Source organism: Calonectris borealis, chromosome 1 (genome assembly GCF_964195595.1).
Source record: "Calonectris borealis chromosome 1, bCalBor7.hap1.2, whole genome shotgun sequence".
Taxonomy (NCBI): domain Eukaryota; kingdom Metazoa; phylum Chordata; class Aves; order Procellariiformes; family Procellariidae; genus Calonectris; species Calonectris borealis.
In genome coordinates, this window is record NC_134312.1 from 3,475,906 (window position 1) to 3,500,728 (window position 24,823).

General features: G+C 46.1%; 1 protein-coding gene across 1 annotated transcript in view; it reads left to right on the forward strand.

Annotated features, from left to right (window-relative positions):
• Positions 1-24,823, forward strand: part of PLXNA4 (plexin A4) — a 432,942-nt gene that overhangs the window by 334,788 nt on the left and 73,331 nt on the right. Inside the window, exons 9-11 of the mRNA XM_075142680.1 lie at positions 10,839-11,039; positions 19,028-19,124; positions 22,447-22,637. Of these exons, the coding sequence (XP_074998781.1) occupies positions 10,839-11,039; positions 19,028-19,124; positions 22,447-22,637 (489 nt within the window). The remainder of the gene's footprint in view (positions 1-10,838; positions 11,040-19,027; positions 19,125-22,446; positions 22,638-24,823) is intronic.

The window sequence follows — 24,823 nt, forward strand, 5'->3', positions numbered from 1 at the left end:
CTAATGACAGTAAAGCCCACATAAAAGAAACAACTGCTTCAAATATTAATTTGTCAAAAGCGATAGAAAGCCGTGTGAGCTGCATGCTGGCGAGCAGCTGCCGAGGAGAGGAGCGCTGCTTTGCCCTGCGCTTGCTGGTGGCTTGTGCTGAATGAAGAGCTGTATCGGCAGCCTCTGCAGTGGAGTGCACTGATTTAGCTCTGACCGGCCGCTTGTCCTTCTTGGGGATGGGGTTTTTGGGAAACAGGGAAGAAGGGAGGGGAAAAAAGAAGACAAGGAGTGATAATGACAGCTCAACTTGAACTGTCAGACACCTAAAAGACATTTGGACAATGCTCTAAATAATAGGCTTTAACTTTTGGTCAGCCCTGAAGTGGTCAGGCAGTTGGTCTAGATGATCATTGTAGGTCTCTTCCAACTGAAAATATTTTATTCTACTCTATTCTGTTCTGTTCTGTTCTGTTCTATTCTATTCTATTCTATTCTATTCTATTCTATTCTATTCTATTCTAAACTATAATGCCCACGTCTCCTCATCATGGATCTTGTCTGTAGTAAACTCAGCAGCACCCTTCCTCACCCTGCTGGTGCATTTCAGTCTGGCTCAGGGAGGGTTTTGACCCAAGGTCTCAAAAAGCAGACAGGTTTTCAGGCCCCCCCAAATGTCCTGCTTTGTCCTCTTTGCAAGGTGCAGAAGGAAGGCATGGTGCCCACCTCCTCCCAAAATGCACCCCGCTGTAAATGCCTAGGTGGCTGCACTGGGGATGGGGTAGAGGACCTGCTGGGCCATCAGGTGAGCATGGTCAACTCCTTGCTCCCTTGCATGGACAAACGTTCTGGTGATGCATCTTCACCTGTTGCTGTGGCAACTGCTCAGTTTCCCTCCCGCTCCTGTTTCCAGCCTCCCTTAACCCATCTCTGCTCAAATTAATGTATCTCTCATTTCTCAGGGACTCTAATGACAGTTGCAGCGAGGCCAATACCACAGTGCCAAATCCTTCCCCTCTTGTTGATTATCCGCTCACTTATCCTGGCACCTGTCTATCATTAAGGGGAGGGTGCGAGGTGTAGTTTCTATGGCAACTGCAGGCAGCCTGCTGCCTTCAAGTGCTGTGAGCAGGCAGGGGGACCGGCAGGAGAGGTGAAGGGATCAGGAGCAGCTCTAGACAGGCAGCTGTTGTGGGCAGCAGCAGCCACCCCATGCAGATGGGATCTGATGTAGCAATGCATGCATATCATGGCACCTGCTTTTAAGCAGCATGGGGGTTTTGGTGTTTATCATCTATTTAGCTCTTAGAAGTGTTTCCAAACACGTGTGATGGAGTTCAGTCTTGTCAGCATCCTGTCCAGGGGGAGGCAGGGTTAATCTGGGAGGAGGCTGTAGCTGATGGTTTAGATCCAGCTGTGGCTCGGGGCTCCTGGTGGTTTGGCATTTCAGGCTGTGGCGTTTCAGCCCTCATCCACCATTACAGCCCCTTCCTAGAAATGGAGATGTATCGTGCAGTGGGTACATCCTCTTCAGAGGGGGTGCTTCAGATAATAATAAAATGAAATTAAACGTAGAAATTGCAGGCCAGGCAGAAAGGTTTCCCCTTGTTCATGGTGTCCTGTTAGAGCATGAAAATACTCCTCAGAGGCAGTATCAGGTAGTGTGCTATATATTCAGCAGGTTATATATTCAGCAGGTGAGAGCTTTATTCTTGGCGCTGAGTTGGCTTGCACACATTCATCTTTCTGTGCCCCTGTTTCTCTCACACCCTCTTCTGATTCGGGTAAGCACTTTCTGTTAATAGGTGTTTGTATGGTACTTAGTACCTGGAGCTGTGATCTCGCAGTGGGGACCGTTCACAAGAAATCTTTGAGCATGTACAAACAAATTAGATAATTTGCTGCTGTTTGCAAGTCATACTGACTTGCACCGGGGTGAAGAAAAAGATGGAAAGCCTGTGTGTGAAGTGGTTTCTTCTGTTATTTTTGGGTACCTTTTGTCATCTCTGAGCCTTTCTGCCCCACAGTCATCCAGCTGCCAGGGAAAAAGACTGACAACTTGTTCAATGCCTGTAGTAACTTTTAGCAGGATTTGTGATTGTGGACCTGCAGGAAATCCGTCCCGGCGCAGGGCAGCTCCATCACGTCTCTCCTTATTGAGACCTCCAACCAAATCACAATGGGAACTGAGAACTGATGAAAAAAGGCCTCCTTGTGAGCGGTTCGTCCTACCTTAATAGGCATCTTGTTTTCTTAGAGCTTAGCTTCTCCAGCCACCATGTGAGTGACTAATCAAGGACTTGTTCATGTTATTTCTAGGAGCAACTCAGGGAGATTAGTTTGAACAGAGATGTAAGAAGCATCTGACGCTCAATACCGTGTCCCTGTTAAATGTTACTCATTACAGGTGGGCTGTTCATCTTCATAATGCAAGATTATTTATCCCACAGGACAAAGTGATCTCAGAATGCAACAGGGTAATATTCATCTGTCCCTGCAAACACAGCACCCTCGAAATAACATTGGGGAGAGCTTATGTTGTTTTGATAGCCTGGCTCAGTGCAATGCCATTGCGATGCCTTGAGTAGCTACAGGATTTTCTGGCTATCTGGACATCTGCTAGGATCTGTGTGGCTCCCTGCAATATGAGGGAAAGGTAGTTGCTCAAGAGGAAAGACAATTCCCCGTTCAGATTTAGCATGGGGTGGCCTGGCTCTGAAGCTTTTTTCCATTGTAGCATCAGCTGCATTCACTGCTTTGGGACATGGGAGCTTTTGGGGCCTGGCCAAGGAGGAACATTCTCAGGATGTTGAAGCTGCAGATAAGACGTAACACTGGAATGTGTCTCCTGCCCTGCTTGGGGCATCTCCAGGAGGCTGAGCCCAGACCCTCCTTCCTCTCCTTGTCTTTGCGCATGAGTCCATTTGCTTTGGCTTGGATGTTATCTCATGCTGTCATGTATCTCAGTGAGGGGGAGGGTGACAAGAGCCATGATATCATTGTCCTGACCTTCCCACTGCGGAAGCCAAAGTATTATGACTCTCTGGGCTTCTGTCCTGGTTTCCAAAGGAAGTAGGATTGCGTCAACATGGTCTGTGTGTGCACCTCCGGTCCATCTGTTACTCTGTCTCCTCCGTTGACTTCTGAACCCATTGGCCATTCTCCTGGTTGGACCAAAGTCTGGAGCTCTCAAAGATACCAAGTTCCTACTAACTTTGTAAAAATGGGCAGCTTTAGAAGAGAAATAGACTTTTGGTCCTCTCTTAGGAAGGAAGCGCTACAGCTTGGGCTCAAACCTTGTTAGACATCAGAAATCCCCGTGTGAGAGTCTTGTCATGAGACTCCCCGTCGCTTCTGAGGGAGGCTTGGTTGGAGAATGTCCCTTACACATGTAAAACACATTTGTTGGCACAAATATACAGGAAACAGCTTTGTTGGGGAGCAACATGCCCATGTCATTGGTACCTACATGGGTGAGCAGTAAGGGGTACCATTGCAATTCTCAAACATCGCAGCCTCATTGGGCTTCTGGGGCGCCATGCATGGATGTACAGTACTTTGATATACATAAAAGGTCTTGTGAACTTCAGATGGAAGTCCTTACAGAAGGCCAGAAGGCTGGCTAGGCAGAAGGATGCAGATTTATATAATAATAATTAGAGAAGAAATTTGTTACTGCTTTATAAGCTGCCTGTGCTCTGCCCTGTGCTTTCCACGGCTTTGCACAATCCAGTTTTACTATGTGTGTTATTCTGAAGGGCTGTGTTATCTAACCAGGGTTTTCCTTTAACAAATGACAGACTTTGTCCCAGTAAATACACGGTTATCTTGTCTCTTGCACATACACCACCTTCCTCAATGCACACATTCATATTCCTTATGATTTCAAAACCAGACAGTTACTCAGGAAACACCAGAACTGACACTGCTTGCATGTCTCCAGTAGCCCCTTTCCTTTGAGCAGATGTACTTAATGACACAATCATCTCCTATTTTTGTCACTAGTCCACTCCCTTCATCCAGTGATTAGACGGCTCCTGCTCTCCAGATCATTACTTTTCCTTCTGAGCATGTGTCAAAGCAGCGAAGGGCTGAAAGAAAGCTAACGTTGTGTCTCTGTTTAAAAAGGATAAATGTGGTGCTTGGATAATTATGGCAGCCTGACCTTGATCCTTGTGAAATAATGGACTAGCTGAGAAAGGCTCTATTAATAAAGAATTAAAGGAGGGTAAAATCATTAATGTTGATCAGCAGAGATGTGTGGACTGACTTCAGAGGCAGAATAGTCCTAGGTCGGGATCCAGCTTTCAGACCTGGGTCATTTCTCAGCGCTGCCTGCGTGGCCTTGGGGGAGTCACTTTGCTCCTGATCAACGGGATTCAGCAGTGACCCATGTGAGAGGAGGTTAGTTGTCTTCATTTAGCTTCTGCTTTTCAAGCATCCACTCTCTGGTGATCAGCATCACTCATCGCTCTCTAGCCTTTGCACGCTGAAGCCAGGGACCCAAGAAGCTATGGCAGCTGAGCTAATGATCTGCTATTGATCTGTTGGTCTCCCTTCCTCCAGCAGTGGTATCTGTACACTAATCTGTGCAAGCCACCGTTGAGGTACGCAGCTGCCAGAGTGCACAGAGCTTAAACAGGGCCAAATCTCTTCCAGAGACTGAGCGCCAGCCTCCAGGTCAACCATCTTTTCCCAGGCACCAGAATCACTTGCAATATCTGACAAAAGAGAGCTGGAATTTGCTGAGTGCATGGAAGACTCAACTAGAAGGAGCCACCGGAAGTGACAGCGATGCAAGGACTCAATTATTCCTTTGTTGTCTCTGCAGATGTTTACACTTCCCATAAATCCTGTTGCTTTCTCCTCACCAGCTGCCTTTAAAGTTCTGAGCATTTTCTTCATATATTATTACTTTTGCCGTGCCAATAAATAAGCACACCATCAATCAAGCTAACAACATTGTAAACTTAGGAAGTGCAGATAAAATATATGGTGCATTAAAAAATTCTTTGACCGGGTGAGATTCTTTGTAGCTGGTTTGATTGCTGCCGGTGCCGATGTAAATTTGGGGGCACTATATCCAGAAATTTATGGAGCTTGGAATCCTGCCGACAAAGCATTGACCTGATTCCACTTTATAACCTAATAACGTTCCCCAGCACTGTTCGTGTAAATTTTAAATATAATTTTATGATGCTAAGAATTAGTGGTGTAATAATGTAAACACAACGTGGACTGTAACTCACCCCTTTCCCTCCTGCACTGGGAATGCTGAGCTCGAGCTCATTGCTGCTTCGTTCTCCAGATTATCCTGGGGCTGGGAAGTCATGCAAGAGCTTAAAAGTGATTCATCGAAGGAACCAGCTTGTCAGCCCTGGAGCCCAAAGCTCTCTGTTTGCAGCAGTACAGGGAAGCTGCTAAACAAGTGCCTGATTTTGCTCGGGTGGTGTCACAGCCCTGACCTGGGGTGACCGTGCTGAGGTGTGAGAGAGAAGTTCAGGCAACATATTCCAGGCAGTCCCTGCTACCTCTCATCTGCCAACTTGCTGATTTCCTGCTTTTTATCCAGGTGAAATCTGATTCCTCTAAAGTCCATGACAAAAAAAAAAAAATTTTCTTTTGTTTGCCTGTTTTCCCTCTCCTTTTTCTCCTTTCTTCCCTTCCTTTTCTTTCTCTTTCCCTGTTCTGTTTTGGTTTTAATGTTTTTTAATCTCATCTAACTAACAGAGCACCCAGATGCTGTGGTCTAGATATCTTTATAAAGACCCAATCCCCGCCTCTCAAATCTTACCCTCTTGACTTGATTACAGCACAGAGTGGGAGGGTGAGAAAACCATAGGGGACACAAGGAAAATGGTACGCTGCTGCTCAGCAGGGCATATGAACAAAAGATGTATTGTATTTACATAATATGTGAATAAATAACAATCTGAGTAGCATTTCTTGTGGGGTCCCGAAAGGCTTGAGTGAGTAAGTTATGGTCCCCACTTAGATTCACTTTGTGATCATGTTTCTTCCAGGCAAGACGGCTTAGATAGGGCACAAAGATGGTTGCTGAATAGGGGATATTGAAAAGGAAGTCTTAAAAAAAACCCTGAAGTTGAGGATGAAGAAATGGATTTTGATAGCAGGAGAAAAGGGGAACTGGATGCTTTGAGATGAGTAGTGGAGGAATTGGTGGTGGTGGCTATGTCTGGTCCTGAATGGAGATGACTCCTGCTCTTCTGGGAAAGGAAGGGTGAAAATCTATTGAGTTTATCTTGCCAAACATGCCTACAATGCAGTCAGCAATAGGTGAGCTCTAGTTTCCTTCTGTAGAAAGTGGAGATCCAGTCAATGCTACCAGGGATCATGAGGGAGCAGTATGAAGGAAAAGTAGGAAAGATTTCCTCACCTGAATGCTCTGGATGACAAGAGATGCACAGGGGAAGACAAGTGAACTGGGACACCACTATAAGGCGGAGACTGTTGATAGGTGGATGGGTCATTGTACTAAACCTTCACGGATGTTTTACCTGTTCCCATGTAGGATGCTTACCATTCAAAGTAGATCAGACCTATTTTCTTTTGGAAAATGGAAAACACTTTGATGAGACTTGGGCTCATGATCCTGGCCATAAACAGTAACGGAGAGTGAAACTGTACAAAATAAGGCAATATCACAAGACTGTGAAAGATCTGTACATGCTTCATCCCTAGGAGAAGATGATAACTCAGAGTATCTGGTCAGTCTCCAGTTTATACTGGAAAATGGCATGGTGAAATCTCCATGAAATCATAACTATATCTGTATAAAGCACCATAAAGGAACCAAATTAATTAGTTCAGGACTAAGACCACATAGCCTCAGAGAGGTTTCATTGCTCTCTTTAGCAGAATTCGCATGATGGCTCTCACTGGGGACTCACTTAAGTATAGTTATGATGAGGGCCATAACACATATGTGAGAGAAAAGGAGAGAAAGGGTTCTCATATTTCTGAGACTTCATTATTTCTGCAAGCTACAGCAAAACACATTTGCAGGCATTCTATGAGGAGTTATAAATAAAGAAAATTAAACTACCATCGACCCAATGAGTACAGCCCATTTCATGCAGTGTTTTCACTGCAAAAGCTTTCTGACTTGATAACTGGCAAAATTTGGTGATTTGAGGTGTGGATCACTGCTGATACGAGTAATTGGCAAGGGTGGAGGATATTATTTTAGACTGACTCATCTGAAAGCATTTAAGGAATAGAATGACTCTACACACACAAAATGAATCAACAAGAGTCTGCTTTCAAATGTGTTGCCCTGGCACAGATTAAACTGGATTTTAGCTCCTCTGGAATCTGAACCAGTTCCCCTTAGAGTCGGGGGAAAGGCTTAATTTATTATATACCAAAAACAAAAGGGATGGGATTGTGCCCTTCCTTGGTACAGTTGTTGGCAGTGGATGTTTTTATTTCCCCTACATCATGTGAAAACGGTGTTTTTCCAACCTAAGTGATGTCCATTGCAGAGGAAGGGTGAAGACAAACTGCCTCCACTGGAAAATGCCCAAGATAACTCTTTTTTAAGGACATTTCTGCCTGGGCCCTGCGGCAGGGTCTGCTCTGAGCAGGTTGATGTTTTACCCTCAAAAATACAAACCTGACCAGACACCCAAAGCTTGACACAGGCTGCAAAATGAGTACTACGTTTGAATTCAAACCCAGAGCCTAGTCCAAGCTCTGAGGTTTTATGCAGTACATCACCCAATGAAATTGCCTTTTTCCCCCCCCTGTTTCAATTAGAAAGAACATTAGGTCAATCAGATAAAGCCACATTGGGAGGATTTCCTCTTTATGGCGCTTGCCTCTTCAATTATCTATAATGAACTTCCTCACAGCACTGCAAAGCTTTTTATATGCAAACGAATCCTGTTTTGGGGCTGCTGCAATCACTGCTTGTTAATGAACTTGAAACAAGTGTTATCGGAAAGGTTACAGCACCAGTGGTGGAGGGGGACGGGATAAAGCTAGACAAGAAAGACCAGTCTGAAGAGCTGGGATTGGCCTGCAGGTAACATAGTGGCCTATCTCCAACCTCCATCCTCCAGCTCCCTTCAGAGGCTTTTCTATTTGACAGACATCAAGCAAAATGCCCACTCTTGGGAAATGGCTGCTCAGCGGCAGATAGGGCTTTCCCATCCTCCTGTCCCACTGATTCACTCTGCCAATGCATCTCTCTCAACTCCTATAGCCGGGGAGAAAAAAAATTGAGACCATGTTGCCAAGGTCTTTTCTTATGCCAGGAGAGAGAGAGGGAGCTGATTCAGAGGCCCCAGGACATGTTGGGCAGGTGAAGGGGAAGAGTCAGGGGGTGTTGAAACCATACAGTCCCAGATGGTATTTATACATGGTATCTGCTGGCGTGATCAGAACCAGGAACTCTCACTCTTGTTTTAATAGAGCCTAGACCATCCCCTTCCCCTGCCCTCTGGGGTTTTATAGGTCTAAGTCACCCAGGGTTAGATTATGCCTCACTTTCTCATGCTGAGTAGCTACTTAACCCTGCCACTAAGCTTAACAATGGTGTGCCTTGATAGACTAGGATCGTTGGACTCAAGGTTGGAAAGACTTTCTAGACGGTCAAGCCTTGCCCTTTTGTCAAGACAAACGCTTCTATGACACTTTAACCATTGTGTTTCAGCATTAGTAGTTCCCTGGGGACATTTCATCATGGGGCAGGATAACAGCAAGAGCAGAGAATGTTCAAACAGAGTGTAGCTCCTCAAGCACTCCTGAGGATCAGATGCAGCCTTCTTCCACACTGGCTGTGTCCATGATGAGGTATAAGGCAACTTCCACTGCTCATATACTCAGCTTCCTGGAGCTTCCTCACACATGTCTGCTTGTTGAAGTGCTGCTCAGCACCAGGATCCCCAAGACAGCAGAGAATCACAGTGGTAAAAGTCATCACTGCAATGCAGTACCACATGGGCTTGCCACCTCCAATCCTTACACCAGCCAGCCAGCTTAGTCCTTACTAAGTTAAGCCTTGGGCCAGATTAACCCAGACAAATGGCCACCAGACCCAAGATGGTTTACCTCCATCCAGCTCCAGTGACTGTGTGCTTGGCTGTCCTGGTTCTGGTGTTAGCCTGGGCAAAGCCAATCGAAGTCCATGAGCAGCTATCAAGTACTTACACCATTAGCATCACCCTATAAATGCAGACGAGAAACCAGGTTGTCCCAAAGGGCTCTTCAGTCTGGTATCCCCACTAGGACAGACAGACCCTCTTTGGGGACAGAGGAAGGCTTCTGGACTTCACTGCAGCGACACACTGGGTGGTTACCGGATTTTCTTCCTGCCCCTGGCCATGGATCGGCTCACACCCGCAGTGTGATGATTGATGGCTCTTGTAATTCTATTCCTGGTTGGTGTAACCGCAGATGTTACACGTCTAATCCATTTCTTTATCTTCCTAAACTATTTGCTTCAGTAAGATGCTTCCACCATCTGCTCTAACAAGTTCCCAGGCTCTCATAAGCCATGAATTCCACTTCTGAGCCTTTCAGTCCCTTTCACTACTTTCCAGTGCTGGATCAGTCATTTTCGTCCTGCCGTTCCTTGCCCACACCTACAGATTAAGCTTGCACCTCTTTATGTAAGTTCCCTGTCCCTGCTTGCACCGACTGGACCTGCCTTTAACATTGGGCAGGACAGGCTGAAATGGTATTGCTCTCTGGACTGGACAGGGTGACTGCACCTTCACGATGTCCTCTACAGAGAGCAGGCAGTGTGCCAAATACAGTGCAGAGAAGAAAAAGAGGGGATAGGCTTTCTCTTGGCATCTAGAAGTTGAAAAGATTTAAAAGAGGGGATAGCCAGGCACTCACAAGTGATCAAGACAGCGTGGTCTGTGCATATGGCATGCTTATGTGTTGTAGCCTGTTGTAGTGTTTTTTTAAGGCATCCCATTTTATATCAAACTGCCTTGGATTAGCCAGGCGAATGCTGCAGTAATTTCCTAAAGAGTTGATAGCTTCCTAGAATACACGAATTTGACAGCTTGCAGTTGTCTGATTGTACCATGAAGAAGCAGTGCATTGCTACTCTAACTAAAGCTGTGCAAATTAATGAGACTTTGAATACAGCCTTCTGCATTGCAGCTTTGGGTGCCCGGACCTCTACCTGTGCGAGGGACCCACCAAGCGGCACTGGATTAGCAACATCTACTTAACATTGCTCCTTTTGTGAAATGGTGGCAAGCCTTTCCAAGGATCTCCACACATTGTGTAACAGTTGTTTCCTGGGAGCTGGATTCATCTGTAATAAACATTCTGTCCCCTTCTAAGCCAAAACAAACTCTCTTTTTAACAGCCCAGGCTCTGTAGTTTACAACGTGTCTTGCTGGAGCTAGCTGGAGCTGTGCCTTTTGTACAATGCTGCATTGGCTGTTGGGGAGGCAAGGAATTATGCTCATATTTTGCTTTATTCAATTCTCATGTCATGGCATTGTGACCCTGGAGGGGATATGATTGCTTTCCCACTACCTGATTAATAGAGCAGGTATTAAAAAGCATCAGAAGTAGCTTCCTTGGTCCTGAAGGTTGAAAGCCTGTAGTGTGACCAAGGGAAATAGGAAAGGATGGTCTGTAAAAGAAATCCTTCCTCACCTGTTTATCTGAGCCTTCCCAGTAATGCTCCTTGAATACCTTTGTCATAGGCTGAGGCCCAGGGAGATGCAAAGGCTTTGTAATCAGTTGAAGTGAAGCGTGAAGTGAAGCGTGAAGTGAGAAGGTTGAGAAGCATCAGAGGAGTCCACCTGGGGCTGGGAAACCCGTGTGCTGACTTGGCACGTTGTCTTCTCTCTCCGTAGGACTGTCCCCAGCTGCTGCAGGCAGAGAAGATCCTGGTGCCGGTGGAAGTGATCAAGCCAATCACGCTGAAGGCCAAGAACCTGCCCCAGCCGCAGTCGGGCCAGCGAGGCTACGAGTGCATCTTGAACATCCAGGGCAATGAGCAGCGGGTGCCCGCCTTGAGGTTCAACAGCTCCAGCGTGCAGTGCCAGAACACTTCGGTGAGCAAGCCCTGTGTGCTCAGGAGAGGTGCAGTGGCCAAGAAGGACCACTGTCCCAATGGGATTTGGAGTTGTGTTGCAGCCCTTTTTACCTTATTGCATACCCGGTTCCACCCATAGTCGAGGAAAGGCTGGTTGGTAGTTTGCAAACTGCCTTTTTTGCTCTTTAGGCTGGCTGGTGTCACCACACAGTAGCTGCTTCTGCCCTTGGATCCCAGCATTTGGTCGTGCTGGATCACCTTAACCATGACCCATTATCAGCATTATTAGGCATTATTATCAGCTTAATCTGCCCTTATCCTCACAGTGCCACATCCTTGTGTGCATTCAGAAGGGTTTCCAAAGGGAGAGGTGTTCATGTCAACACTGAGAATTAAGGTTATTATGTAGGGTTTTGGTGATGGGACATATAAAACCCCATATAAACTGTCTGACAGATGCTAGCATGTAATGGGTCAAAAGAAGCGTGAGATGCTGAAGGCTTGAGTCCAGCCTTCCTCCAGCTATTGACTCACGGCATGACCTTTGGTTAGTCCCTTTGCCTCTGCCCACCTCCCATTCCTCATCTGCAGTGCAGGACCAGTAACCTCCCTCCCAGGGAGCCTGTGTGAGTCGCGGTGGTGGTGTCACTGCAGCAATGCCAGTCTTGGGGACAAACTGGTCTCTTCCAGGAGCCATGCATATGTGCAATGGTGGTCTCCTAGCACTGCTTCTCCAGAGGTTTCTCCATGAGATTCACGTCTCCCAGACATGCATTTGAGTCATTCTCATTGCTGCTACTACGAGATGATTTATTAGTCAAAGAGCTAATTACAGGCTTTAGCCACTTCACTGCAGCTCTGCCACTCCATGCCGGGCAGCGCTTGTTAAAATCCATCACAACATATTCTGCTGCATTAAGCAGAGTGCTGAAGATTACAGGCAGTTCACACATTTTACGATCTGTTGCAAACAAGCAACTTCCCAATCACAGTATCGTATTTGTTCCTTTGTCCCCTTCCCTCCCCCTGATTTTCGTTACTGATTAGTGGCCTGTGAACATCCAGGTTTGAGGTTTCACTTAAGAAGGCATTGCACTTTTGTTTTTTTTAGATTATTTTTCTTTATAATAGTGAAAGCTTGTGGGTAAAGGGTATTATATGGACCTGGACAGAATCTATATATCTGTCCAAAAAGTCTTAGCAGGAAAGACAGCATCCACGCTTTAGAACCATGAATTTTCTGGCACACACAGGCATCAGCATGAGGTATCTCAGGATGATTTTAAGCACAGTTAGGCTGAGTGGGGGACTGACTGCCTCGGCAGTCCTGGAGAGTCTCTCTCAGCATCTGAGTTTGTGGTATCCAATAAATGAGCCTGGTTTTGAGAGGTAATGGTTACTATTCCCGTACTACCTGCGTGCTCCAAGAAGTCACTAGTGCCTAGGACCAGAGAAGTGGGCTTCGATGAATCCCCAGATGCATTTGCTCATGGGATGCCCTGTGACAGCACCATGTTGATTTTAATGTTTGTTTTGATGCCAGAACACTCAAGACTACTCCTGAGCTGTGCAGGGTGGCAGGGCTGAGTCTAATGCCAATGCACTCCATGCCCTTGCTGCTGTGTGGTGTCCCATATTTGGTGGACCTCTCTCTTTTCCAGGGAGAGAAGCTTATTTTGGAATAAACTGAACTCTTTTCTATCCTGTTTTCTGCCTCCTCTCTGCCTCTCCCTCTCCCTTTCCCTCTCCCTCTCTTTCCTTCTCTTTCCTTTTCTTTTCTTCTCTTTTCTTCCTTTTTCTTCCCTTTTCTTTTGAAGGCACTTTGACTCTCTGATTTGAGTTCTTTTTTTTCTTTTTTTTTTTCCTGAGAAATGTTGTTTCATTGTTGCTCTGAATTTGCCAGACACTGAGAGAAAAAGATGTGGAAGGGAGAGCCAGACAAAAGAAAGAAACATTCACACAGATACAAAAAGGGAACAGAGAAGCCCCGGCTCTCTGAGCAGGTGGCAGAGGGCACAGACAATAGGGAAGGAGTGCTGTAGATATGTCTCCATCATGATTATTTCCTTTCCTGCCAGAATTAGCATTCAGTCTGGAGCCACTGCGATACAATGAGCCTCTGCTCCGAGGGTCACCTGGCTTTAGAAACAGCCGTATGAGCTTGTTTGCAAATTGAATCAGCCCCCTTCGACAGAGCTTTTTACTCAGCAGAGTTGCTGGATGAGACACTGAATGTAACACCTGCATTGCAGGCTTGGAGAAGGTCCAAAGGAGGGTGGGAGGATGTGTTGTGATGGTGTGTCCCTGAAGGGATGCTATCCTGCCAGCAGATCTTTCTGTTGATGATGCATGCTAGACTAAGCAATCATTCTTGGCTTGTTTTCCTTCATAAGCCTCAAGATCTACCCCCTCCCATTCAACACCAGCACTGACAAGCTCAAATTGAGCTCTTGCAGAATAACTTCTGCAAAATGCAGGAGTTTTCCTGCTTTCACATAGGATAGGATCAGGAAAAAGCCTTAATTCTTGCTCTGCACTGCCCGGTCCCTCAGGATTTATACCAGAGTAGCAGAGATCAGAACCATCTTAAGCAGGAGCTTTTCTAAGTGGCTCCAACTTCAGTCAAGAGATGTTATAAGGGCACCCAGGTGGGACCAGCCTGTCCAACGGTCTGTCAGTAATGTCATATCCAGCACTGACGGTGCCTAGGTGCTTGGTCCAGTCAATAGCCAGCTCTGTCTCTCCCCTTGTCTTTCCTGGAAATATTTCATTGGGTAACAGCAATAAGTCACTGCAGGCAGCATGCTTCGGGACAATTATTGTTCTTGTCAAGTGGTTTGAGACTCTCAGGTCTGGGCTTTGTCCTCTGTCACACCACCCAAGGCACGCAATTATCACTTAGAGAGACCCTGCCTGCCATTCCTTATTGCACTTATGATAGCTCTGCTGACAGTCTGGACACAGAGTGATGGGAGGAAATGAAAAGGAGGAGAGCTAAGGAGGCATATAAATAAGTAAGTAAAAATGTCAGCAGAAATGGCTGAAATTGCTAGATCTATTAGGACAGAGAGCAATCTCCCCAGTGGGAAGCAGTGGGATCCCCAGCACTTGCAATCAGCCCCATATTAGCAGCCTTTGGCATGAGGAATAAGGAGGTGGGTGAGGGATGACTCACCTGACCATGCTGTGATCATTGCCATTACCTGCTTCAATGACTAAGCCCACATTCTTGCTTCGTGTGAGCCTGCCCACTGCCTGGCCTCAGCACACACAGGCAGCACACACTGAATTCTAGCAGCGAAATCCCTGCTGATAATTTGCCTCAAGTCCTTCACAGGTCTGTGTTCATGAGACCCAAGATGGTACAGCTGAAAATGCTGCGTAACTTAAGGATAGGAAAAACAAATGTTATATTTATCACATCATTGCACTTGAGCAAAAGATCTCGGAGGCATTTGACTCTGTGGTGTGGCTCACACAGCGGAGGGAGTGATAAAAAAAAAAACAACAGAACTAGGAGAAAATGAGGAGCTATTCACAGAAATCATGGGAAAACACACTTATGGGTGGCCAAAGGAAGACAAGCACAGGGCTGTGAGCCGTACATAGAATTCCCTATTATTATGATGCATTATTATTATTATTAATCTATATTCAAATATCACAGAGAAAACCCCAGTCATGTTGTGACCTCTATTGTCTTGGGTGATACCCAGACATAAAAATTCAGTCCCAGTTCTGGGAAGCAAAGAGTCCAAGGAGACAGGATGACTGTGGGCAAGAAGTTTTCTGCCTAGAGTTTATGGCTGGAAAATTGATGCAAAGGGGGATTAAATGATTTGCACAGGATCATGCAAGGAGTGGGTGACAGAGCCAGGTACAGGAATCAATCCCCAGGCCCAAGCTCTAATCACAAGAGTGGGTTTTTGTGCTGTCAGGGAAAACAGACTAAAACTAAAATACTACTAAAATGATGTTTGTCTGCAGACGTTTTCCCACTATTGGACATGCTCGAGGTACAAGGGGGAAGCATCGTGTAACCACTCTTGGTTATCGTCCTAAGTGTGCCCAAGCCAAACTACCAAAGGGCTTTACCTAGTGATACAGCATCCCGACAGGATGCAAGAGGTCAAGCATGGCTATGGATTTGCACAAACTGCATGGCTCAGAGGTCTCTGAAGCTGAGTTCCTCTAATGTAGGGTGCCTGTAGTAACAGGATGCCCAAAAGAGCCAGGAATTTGCAGATTTCTGAAATGTAAAGTATCTTTCCATGAAGGCAGCTAATGTTTGCATAGCTATTGTAGAACTGATAGCTGTGATTTTGCAGCCATCCTCTCCGTCCGAGGATAGTGAACTTCCATGAGACAAATAGTCAATGTGTTTACAGTAGCTTGCGTATAACATGTTAAACTGCTAACAACATGGCAAAATGGCCAAGTGATGCGATGATCTCAGCCCGTGTTGCAGGAGTGTCTGATACTAGCGAAGAGTTTAAGAGACAAAGAGCTGGTACCTGGGAGTTCAAAACACATTGTGCTGTTCCTGTGAATTACAACAGCTCCTTCTAGCAGCTTTTTGGCTTTTCCTGATGAGAGGCAGCCTGCCTTTCCAGAAGGGCAGCCTCTCTTTCTCAGTTTGGGCCTCTGAATTGCCTATAATTTTCTGCTTTGATTTGATTTGCATGGTGGGAATCCAGATTTTGCAGACTTAGGGGTCAGATTTATATCTTTTCAGCAGCTTTACCTGTGCTGGAGAGAGTTGTGCAAGGCAATGTATACATACAAGCCCTAATGGTATGAATGCTCTTAGCAGGAATATCTGGGAAGCTCTGTTGTTAGTCCTGAAGATCGATACATCGTCCCTTTTTTCTTCTCTGAAACATATTTCCATCTTATTGTTACAGCTGAGCGAATCCTTTTCAAAGACTCCTATTGAGTTCAGTGGGCTTTGAAGAGGGATCACAATGAGTTAGCAGCTCCTGTGGTCTGAAGAGGACGGAGCATTTACTTGCTGTTACTTTGCAAATTGCTCTGTTTCGCTGCCGTGCAGCCCAGGAGCTGTCTGAGCAGGCCGGGCATGGCAGCGTGAGCATCCTTCTTCCAGCCCCCAGCTGGCTTCATCCTTGGAGCTCTTCCATGGGGATCTTCTTGTTTATTCCCTCGCATCCGTTTCCAGTTCTGGATCAAGTCTGCTGAGTTAACAAGTCTAATATGTGTTTGCCCCCGGTGCCGCAGACAGATAAGATCTAAAATCCCAGCTGGGCTCCTGCTGCTGGCGCTCGGATCCGCAGTGGGATGAAAGGCTCTGGGGGACTCCAGCTGCCTGTCCCTTGGCAGCCCTGTCTAGGCTCTGCTAACAGCTAAATCCCAACACACACACACGAGGCTCTGCTGAGGCAGAAAGTAGTGCTTTCTCAGGTACCTACAGACTCAACTTCTGACTTAAGGGTGAGCAGTGGTTCTGTATATATGCTCTTTCCCATTCCCAATCAGCATCGCAAAGTGCTGTGCAAAGCAAGTATTTGCAAAGCTCCTGAGTGGCAGAAGATTAATTATTCTCTACTTTTCAGGCGCTTTCCTTCCCACTCCTGTCTCCCCATCCTTGCTCCTAGCTCCAAAAAACTGTGAAAAGCCAGTGTTGTGAGTCCAAGTGGCTCTGCATCATCTTGCATCTTGCTGGCAGTGACACTGAGAAGTGTCATAAAAATCCTAATACGGAATGAGCGGGTACAGCCCTATTACAAAGGACTCTGCTAACCTGCGGCTGTTCTTTACTTCCACGGTAACCCAAAGCTTATACCCATAAATACCCTACAACTAGATTGTAATCACAGGGTCTTGCAGATTAGTGGCTAATTGTGTTTAGTTTATCCAAAGAGAAATTACCGTGCAACTAGCACTCACTGCTGTAATGGACAGAAATCACCATATACGATTTACTCCGCAATTATACAGTGATTAACGGATACAGAAAAACCTACCTCTAAAGGCTCAGATCTTTGGCATCTTTGGAAAACCACATGGAGACTTTAAGTGATGGGGAACTCTTTAGTGGTCTCTAAGACATACCCAACCAAACCAGACAGCTTATTGAATTATATTTAATCTTGTAATGGGGAAAACACCATTTTCTTTAAAAGTGGGAGTTTGTCCCACTATAGATCCCAGTGCAGTGAGAGATTCCTGATCTCAGGAGGGTAAATCCTTATGTGCGCTGTGGTCAGTAATAGTAGCAGACATGAAATGTCTCTCTCTTTCTTGCCTTGTTCCCATTCTGTCCTTTAAGCAACCATCTCCTCTCCCATTATGAGGCTTTTTGCCTTTTGGTGAAGTGTTGGATGGAAGCTGTTGATGGAGGTGGGCAATGGGATCTGACGGGCAACTGGGTGAACCCTGTGTGAACTGGCTTATGATAAACCAAAATCTGGCTGAAAAAATATGTTAAGCACCACATGTCAGAGAGCTTTCCGAGTGGAGACGGCCTCCAGAGATCAGCTTCCATTTCCTTTGTAAAGGCCAGATCTGTGTACCTTGACTGTGCCTGACAAGAGTTTGTTTAAGTCTGTCCAACTCTCTCAGAAGAGTTCTATGGGTTTCTTAACACATACTTGCTGGACACTGGATAGCCCCTACTCCAGCTGAAGCCTTTCTTGTTCCGACTAGGGAAAAATAATTGCCTCCTGGGGCTTATGTATGTAACAAATTCTATCTAGTGCATCCCCAAATGAGATTTGCTTGGTTTTTTGGCAGCAATATGGCATTGTTGATTCACAATCTGTTTGTGATCTTCAGTGGTCCCCAGACCCTTTCCTGCAGCACTGGCCGGTCACTCCAATTTTGTATTTGTTTGCATTGATTTCTCCTACTGAAGAATACTCGGTACTTGCCTGTATTGAATTTCACTTTGTTGATTTTGGCCCAGTTCTAGAATTTGTTAAGTTTGTTTTGAATTCTTAACCCTGCTTGTGGATGTTCTTTCACCGTCTCCCAGGGCAGTGTCATTCATGAAATCTGTAGTCTATCATCCAAGTCAGTAGTGAAAATACTGAATAATGCCAGACGCAGGACAATACTCCATTTGAAACACCTTCCCAGACTGACATTGAATCATTTGTCATCTTTTTTTTTTGTCTTTTGGTAGCTTTTGCATATACCTTATGGTGGTTTCTTTTAGATCATATTTCCCTAGTTTGTTTATGGGAATCTCCTGTAGGACAGTAGCAAATACTCCACTGAAATCAAGATAAATCACATCTGCTGCCTCCCCTTTATCCACAAAACCATTAAGCCTGTCAAAAAAGGAAATTAGATTGGGTTGACACAATTTGTTCTTGACAAATCTATGCTGGCTGATTTTTATCACCTTATCATCTTGCAGGTGCTGATAAATTGATTGTTTAATAATTTGATGTACTTTCTTTCTGGGAAGCCAAGTTAGGCTGACAGGTCTATAATTACACAGAACCTCCATTTTCCCCTTTTTTAAGGTATTTCCATGATACGCCTGTTCCCTGCTTTTGAGACCTCATTCAGCTTCCAAGATTCTTCAAAATATCTACTAGTGTAGATAATCTTACATATATGCTCAGCATCTATGGAGTACACAGAGGTATATTGGATGATAGACCAACAATGCATAATGTACACCTTAGAGGTGCACCCAAGAGTTGGCAAAATACTCTTCAGAGCTGTGTTCAACACCTAGAAGGTAGATTTCCAAGATAAGCCCCATCACATGCAAATACGCTTAAATCATGGAATATTCACCTAATGGCTAAGGCGGCTGTTAAGAGGGGCACGGCTTGCTCTGTTGAGAACCTCAACTTTGAGAGCATCCCATGGCTTTCTGGCAGGTAATGGTGATTAGGGAGGTAGCTAACAGCTCCATTTCTCTTGTTCACAAGTTGCGGCATCACCTCTTGCCTTATCCCATCCCCTCCCCACCTCTGGGCACCACGTAAAGTCTGGGTTTGTTTTTTTTGTTTGTTTTTCCTCTCCTTCTTCTAGTATTCGTACGAAGGGATGGAGATTAACAGCCTGCCAGTGGAGCTGACGGTTGTGTGGAACGGGAATTTCAACATTGACAACCCAGCACAGAACAAAGGTAAAGAGTTATTTCAACTTGTCCTTGGAAGCGGTAACCTTAGCAACGGGCCACATCGCTCCCTACACTTAACAAAGCCGCCACCATCTCCCTGTGCTGTCTGGTACATACTTGTTCTCTGCACTCTGCAAATTACCAATTTTTTGTGTGCTTTATGTTCCCCCCTCCCCTTCTCTCTTTGCATCTGAGAAATATGACTCTCCCTCCCACTTGTGTTGCTTTCCTTCTTCCTTCATCATCTTTGCCTCCCGCTTCTCCCCACGTTTTTGTGTCTGGTTTTTATGCCCCTGCTTCTCCAGCTTTCTCCCCCTCTTTATTTCTCCTGCAGTGATGCTCTTCAAGTTAACATGCCAGGAGATCGGGCGCTCTCTGCTCAGAGGCAATGTAGTAATGAACAGGGGAGGGGAGAGGGGGAGGAAAAAGGCTGCAGCTTGCCAGTGGGAAAAGTCTGAACAAAATAAAATAATAATGGCAAAGGATCAAAAACCACCTCCTGCCCAGAGCCTGTCTCCGTTTAACTACCACCGATGGCACAGGATTGATGTGCCCCTTACAGAGGGATATTGCACGGCCAGCCACGACCCTGAGGCAGTCATTTTTGCTGGAGATGGACAGTCCATTCACATCTTCTTCTTCCTTCTTGTCCACCACCCTCAGCCTCCCTGAAGCCTTTCCCTCAGGCAACCTCTCCTCTCGGCTGCTCTGCATTTACAGCTCAGACCTGCAGACTCTGTCCTTCTCACATCACTACCTCTCAGAAGTTTCTCCCTCCCTTGCTTTACCTTTTCTTGGACACTTTCCACACCTACTCCCACTCCATCTCTCCCCATCAGGTACTGCCAGGCTCCTCTCACACCATTTCACACCCACCCTCATACAGAGGGGTGGTGGGTGAGGTTTCAACCCCACCACATTGAAGCTGGAGAGCAATGCAGAAGGCAACTCTTCTTCCTACGGCATGACCCCTTCCTGTCCTTCTCCCCCTGCACCCACTTCTGTGATGTCTTTCTCTGCTGGCTCGAATAGCCAGTGGGTTCGAATAGCCAGTCTGAATGCAAAAGGTCCTGCACTGTCCTCCCCCACACTGTGGCTCTTGAAGGTTAAATCCACTCAGTAAATCCAACAGGCTGGAGACCCTTGTCTAGCCCTGGCATCCAGCAGCGTGGCACAGCCCATGTTCACACTGCCAACCTCTCTCCATGCTGAAGCTGTCTGCCCTCTCTCCTGCTCTCCAAGCCGTGCCAAGGCATTGCCAAGACAGTGCTAATTTTCATGAGCCCAAACAGTGCCGTGGACTGTGCTGGCTTTTAACGGTGTGGGTTGGAGGTCAGGGTTTGGGCACTTGCCCCTTAGTTTTCTGCTACCATTATAGCCCTAGTGTTCCTGATGCAACATAGTCCACACCAAGAGTGTGAACCCTTCTTTGGGCAGTACTGAGCTGTCCTAGGTGAGGTAGGAGTAAAATCAATCCCATAATCGACGATTGTGTCTTTAGGCATGTCTGTGCTGGTAACGTAAACCAGACCAGGGGGTGAATTCAAAAAACATCTGTGGTGCTCAGTCTTCAGCGCAGTCCCTTACAAGTTCTTGGGTTATTCAAAACCTATTATAAGGAATGACTAGGAAAAATTTGGGAAGTGGCACTGGCTGGTGGTTATCCCAAATGAGTAGTTTGGATGATACTATCATGTTTTGGGTCAGGAGGAGGATTTAGGCATGTGCACATGGATATACCACATGGAGGCATACCACATGCTCTCAAGGACACAGAGAGCTTTAGTTACTAGCACAGATGTAGTGGTTACAAGCAAACACAAAAGCCTGGCAGGGCTTTGGACAATGCTGCAAACAAGCAGATCTTCTTCTCTAGAAAACTGAGAGGGAGAGGCAGAGGCAGGGTTAGACCCAGGGCCTTTCTAGGTGCAGTTGCACTGGGGTACGCTGCCTTCAAGCAACCAAGATGCCACTACTTTCATAGTCAGCATCACATGGGCTGGGCTGGTAGGCTGAAAGGCTAAACTAAACCAAGCTTACTGAAGTGCCTGCAGAGATACTCACTGATAGCATTGCAAGCAGAGCAACTCAGCAAATTTGAGGAAATCTAACAGAAAATTAAGGAAAGGGCTGTATCACAGGAGGCCTGTATTGACAGCTGGTTTGCAAACTTCTCTTGCACCCAACCTGGAGAAATAAAAAGTTTCTGAGCTTTTCCTTGCGTTGGTCAATATTTGCTGACTTCTGGGGTGCAGGTATGAAGAGACAGCCAGAGCTTTTCAGCACACATAGCCAAAGCTTTTGAGCTTTGGGATTGTGTGTAGTAATAACCACAGACAAGACTTCAGTCTTGCTACTGACACAGCAAAACAGAAGCACAAAGGAAAATCTCCCATCTTATAAAGAAATCCACCAACACGCCCACAAATACAGAAAAAAAGCAAGTCTGAAAGCCTTGATTCTGCCATCTTCATCTTCAGGGAGGAGACTTCTGCTATCAGCCCCCTTGCAACCCAGGCCTCAGTTTACACATCTGTAAAATAAGGATAAATAACATGATCTTATTTCGTAGGAGGACTGCAAGGTTTTTAGGTTTTATTTGGAAAAAGCTTTGACTGCTTCTAATCACTTAGCAGCCCGAGATGGAGCTAAGCATTAATCATTGCTGTTTGTATTAAAGGAGGATCAACGTAGTACTTCGAAGTGTAAAGCAGACCGAATTTCTGGAGCAGAAGAAGGCTGATTGTGAATACCTGGATTCAGCCTCATAGAGAACCACTGTGGATTTACTATTATCTCTTAGAATTTCTGTTAAGGGGGAAACCTGAGTGACATTACCTTAACACCCAGTTCTGGGTAGTTTCACACAAGGCAAATCCCCAGGTTTAAGTTGTGGGTAGACCAAGTCTAGAAAATAATTTTAAGATGAAGAGCTGAGGCTGAGACTGGTTATAGGTGGCACTGTATGACATTCAGTCTCTGAAGAAGGAAGGGACTGAGGCCAAGTCACTGCCCAAGCACCTTTTCCCCCCAACCTCCTGCTTGCAGCCCATCACCCTACTGAGGCCAGCATCCTTCCTTCTGCTCTCAGCTTCCAAAAATATCTGTCATGGGGGATGAGCTCTGACAAGTGCACTTTATTGCAAGAAGGATGTAAACATTTTTTTCCCCCATTATTTACCCCCCTGGAGAGGTCCCATCCTGCCTCTGGGATGAGCAGCCCAGAACACCTTCCCCTCTCTTGCTCCTCATTCTGCCCTTTGACATCCCACCGCTCCCCCATGCTGTCTGCATCTCTCAGGTCCTCTCTGTTTTCCTGTTCCTCCAGTTCACCTGTACAAGTGCGGGGCCATGCGGGACAGCTGCGGACTGTGCCTGAAAGCCGACCCGGACTTCGAGTGCGGCTGGTGCGAGGGACAGAACCAGTGCACGCTGAAGCAGCACTGCCCAGCCCAGGACAGCCAGTGGCTGGAGTTGTCCAGCACCAAGGGCAAATGCACCAACCCCAAGATCACAGATGTAAGTCATGGATTTTCAAGAAGCTGGGGTATTCTCTCTCGTACCTTTTCCTTGGTTTATTTTCCTGATTTGTCTTTGAGTTGGTGAGGGGAAGGTCAGGGCTGAGCTCTGCTGGATCAGGCAAAATCCCAGGCAGCCTTGGGGATGGGAGGCCATGGTGGCCTTCAAAGGTAGGCACACAACTTTAGGTGTCTACAACATAGGGGTGAGCAGGGTGTCAGAGTTCCCACCATAGTCAATGTGGACATGAATCAGTTGCACAAACACAGTCTGCTAGTGCAATCTGAGGAACACCAGAGCATCCGACCTGCCCACACAGAGCTGACAGATGTGACATGAAGCCTTTAAGAGCAGCTGAAGGTTAGACAAGATGCTCTGCAGCATCTCAAATGGATGGTGTGAGGGTAATCAAATAAGCCCAACAGTCTCTTGAAACAGCCTCTCTGGCCAGCCTGGTTGAGAAGGAGATGCTGAGCGATCCCAGAGTGTTTTGAGCTTTGCTGACAGAAGGTCAAGGAAGAGGGTAGGTTGTACTTCATGCTTCCCAGCAGCATGACATGGACAAAGTCAATGTGCAGAAAAACCAAGACACCGCTAACTCCAGCAGCTCTTCTGTTTGCCTGGCTGACTTCGCATGGTGAGAGAAGTCTTCGTAGCTGTACAAAGCCCTGTACAATTGTCAGCTTTCCCCCTTTGAAGGCTCAAGGAGGAGACAGGATCAAGCCTGGACTAAATGAAGCTTGGAACTGTCTTATTAAGTGATAAAGAGAGAATGAGGGCAAGGCTGGGGAGAAGGATCTACAGCATAATGGTGTTCTTCAGAAGGTTTCCTACCGAATCTGTTGACTGGGCCAAAGAAAGAGCTGGGGCAAAGGTACAAAGGGGAGATAAGAGAGTAGGAAAACCATAGAGAGAGGGAGCAGAGAAAGGGAAAAAAGGCAAGGAAAGGAAATCAGGCCTCCAGCCTAAAGTGATTTTTGTCTGCTGTTTTAGGACACCTTTGCCATAATGATGGTTGTGTTTTAATATGAAACGTTAGGTGGATTATTTTCTTAGAAAGCAAGAAAGGTTTTGTCAATTGTATTCAGTTAAGAATCAAAAAATGTGGGTGCTATGGACAAGCCCTAAATCAATGTCCATGTGTGAAAGTTTTGCGAAAGCAAAGGCTGGTTAGAATCTGGTTTTCCCGCGTGCCATTGAAAGGAGCCCCTCAATCCATCTTCGTGCCATCCATCAGTCCCCAAAGTACTGACTCAGTCTTACTGGTGGAGTGCCAGGCTCATCTTGATGTTTCCAAGGTGGAGGCATCTACCGCACTTGGATTTATCTGGGGCTGGTAATTTTGAGCCCACCTGAACCACCTGAAGCTGTGAAACCCAACCCAGAGACAGCCAGAATGAGCAACTACTTCTGAAAGTTCAGCTTTGAGGCCTTGAAAATTATAGGGGGCTGGATGAAACCTTTTACGAATCTTTTCAGGTTCTCAAACCTTGGGAAAGATTCAGAAATTTTTCACTGGTTCACAGAGTTTTGTATTGGGAAAATGACAGATGATCAACTAAAGCAGAAGTTCAATACACGAGGACCTGACCATATGGTAGTATGATGTTCTGAAGGTCCATCCTCATTTCTCTGCCATGCTTTGACCCCCAACCCTGCATCTACAGTCTCTTTATGAAGTGCAAAGCACTCACTCTCCACCCTACACTTCCAGGAGGTACTTCTAATTCTGCTGGCGTTTCCTCCAACAGCTCCCAAAGCTCCAACAGATCATTGCAATATTCACTCATGAAATATTCCAACTGGCTGGTACAATCATAAGTAGCTCTTGGAAAGTCTTTTTCTGAGCCATTAGCATGGAAGTAATCTCAAGTGACTGGATATATATTGCAGCTAATGGTAGGTCTGGAGCGGTTGGTAAGAGCATGCGTATTCTGGCGAGGAGCCAGGGCAATATCTGTGCAGGCAAAGGAGGAGAAACAACACGTGTACTTACACTTGCACAGGCACATACACACACCCAGCACAGAGCTTCCCATAACCTGTAATTATTTACTAGCTCTTGCATTTATATTGCCACTCAGTGAAATTAAAAGACTTGCAGACTCGCCGAGCCACAAAACCTCCCTTAAGAGTGACAAGCTGCAGCATTAGGCTGATATGAGCGGAGGGCATAAATTGCGATG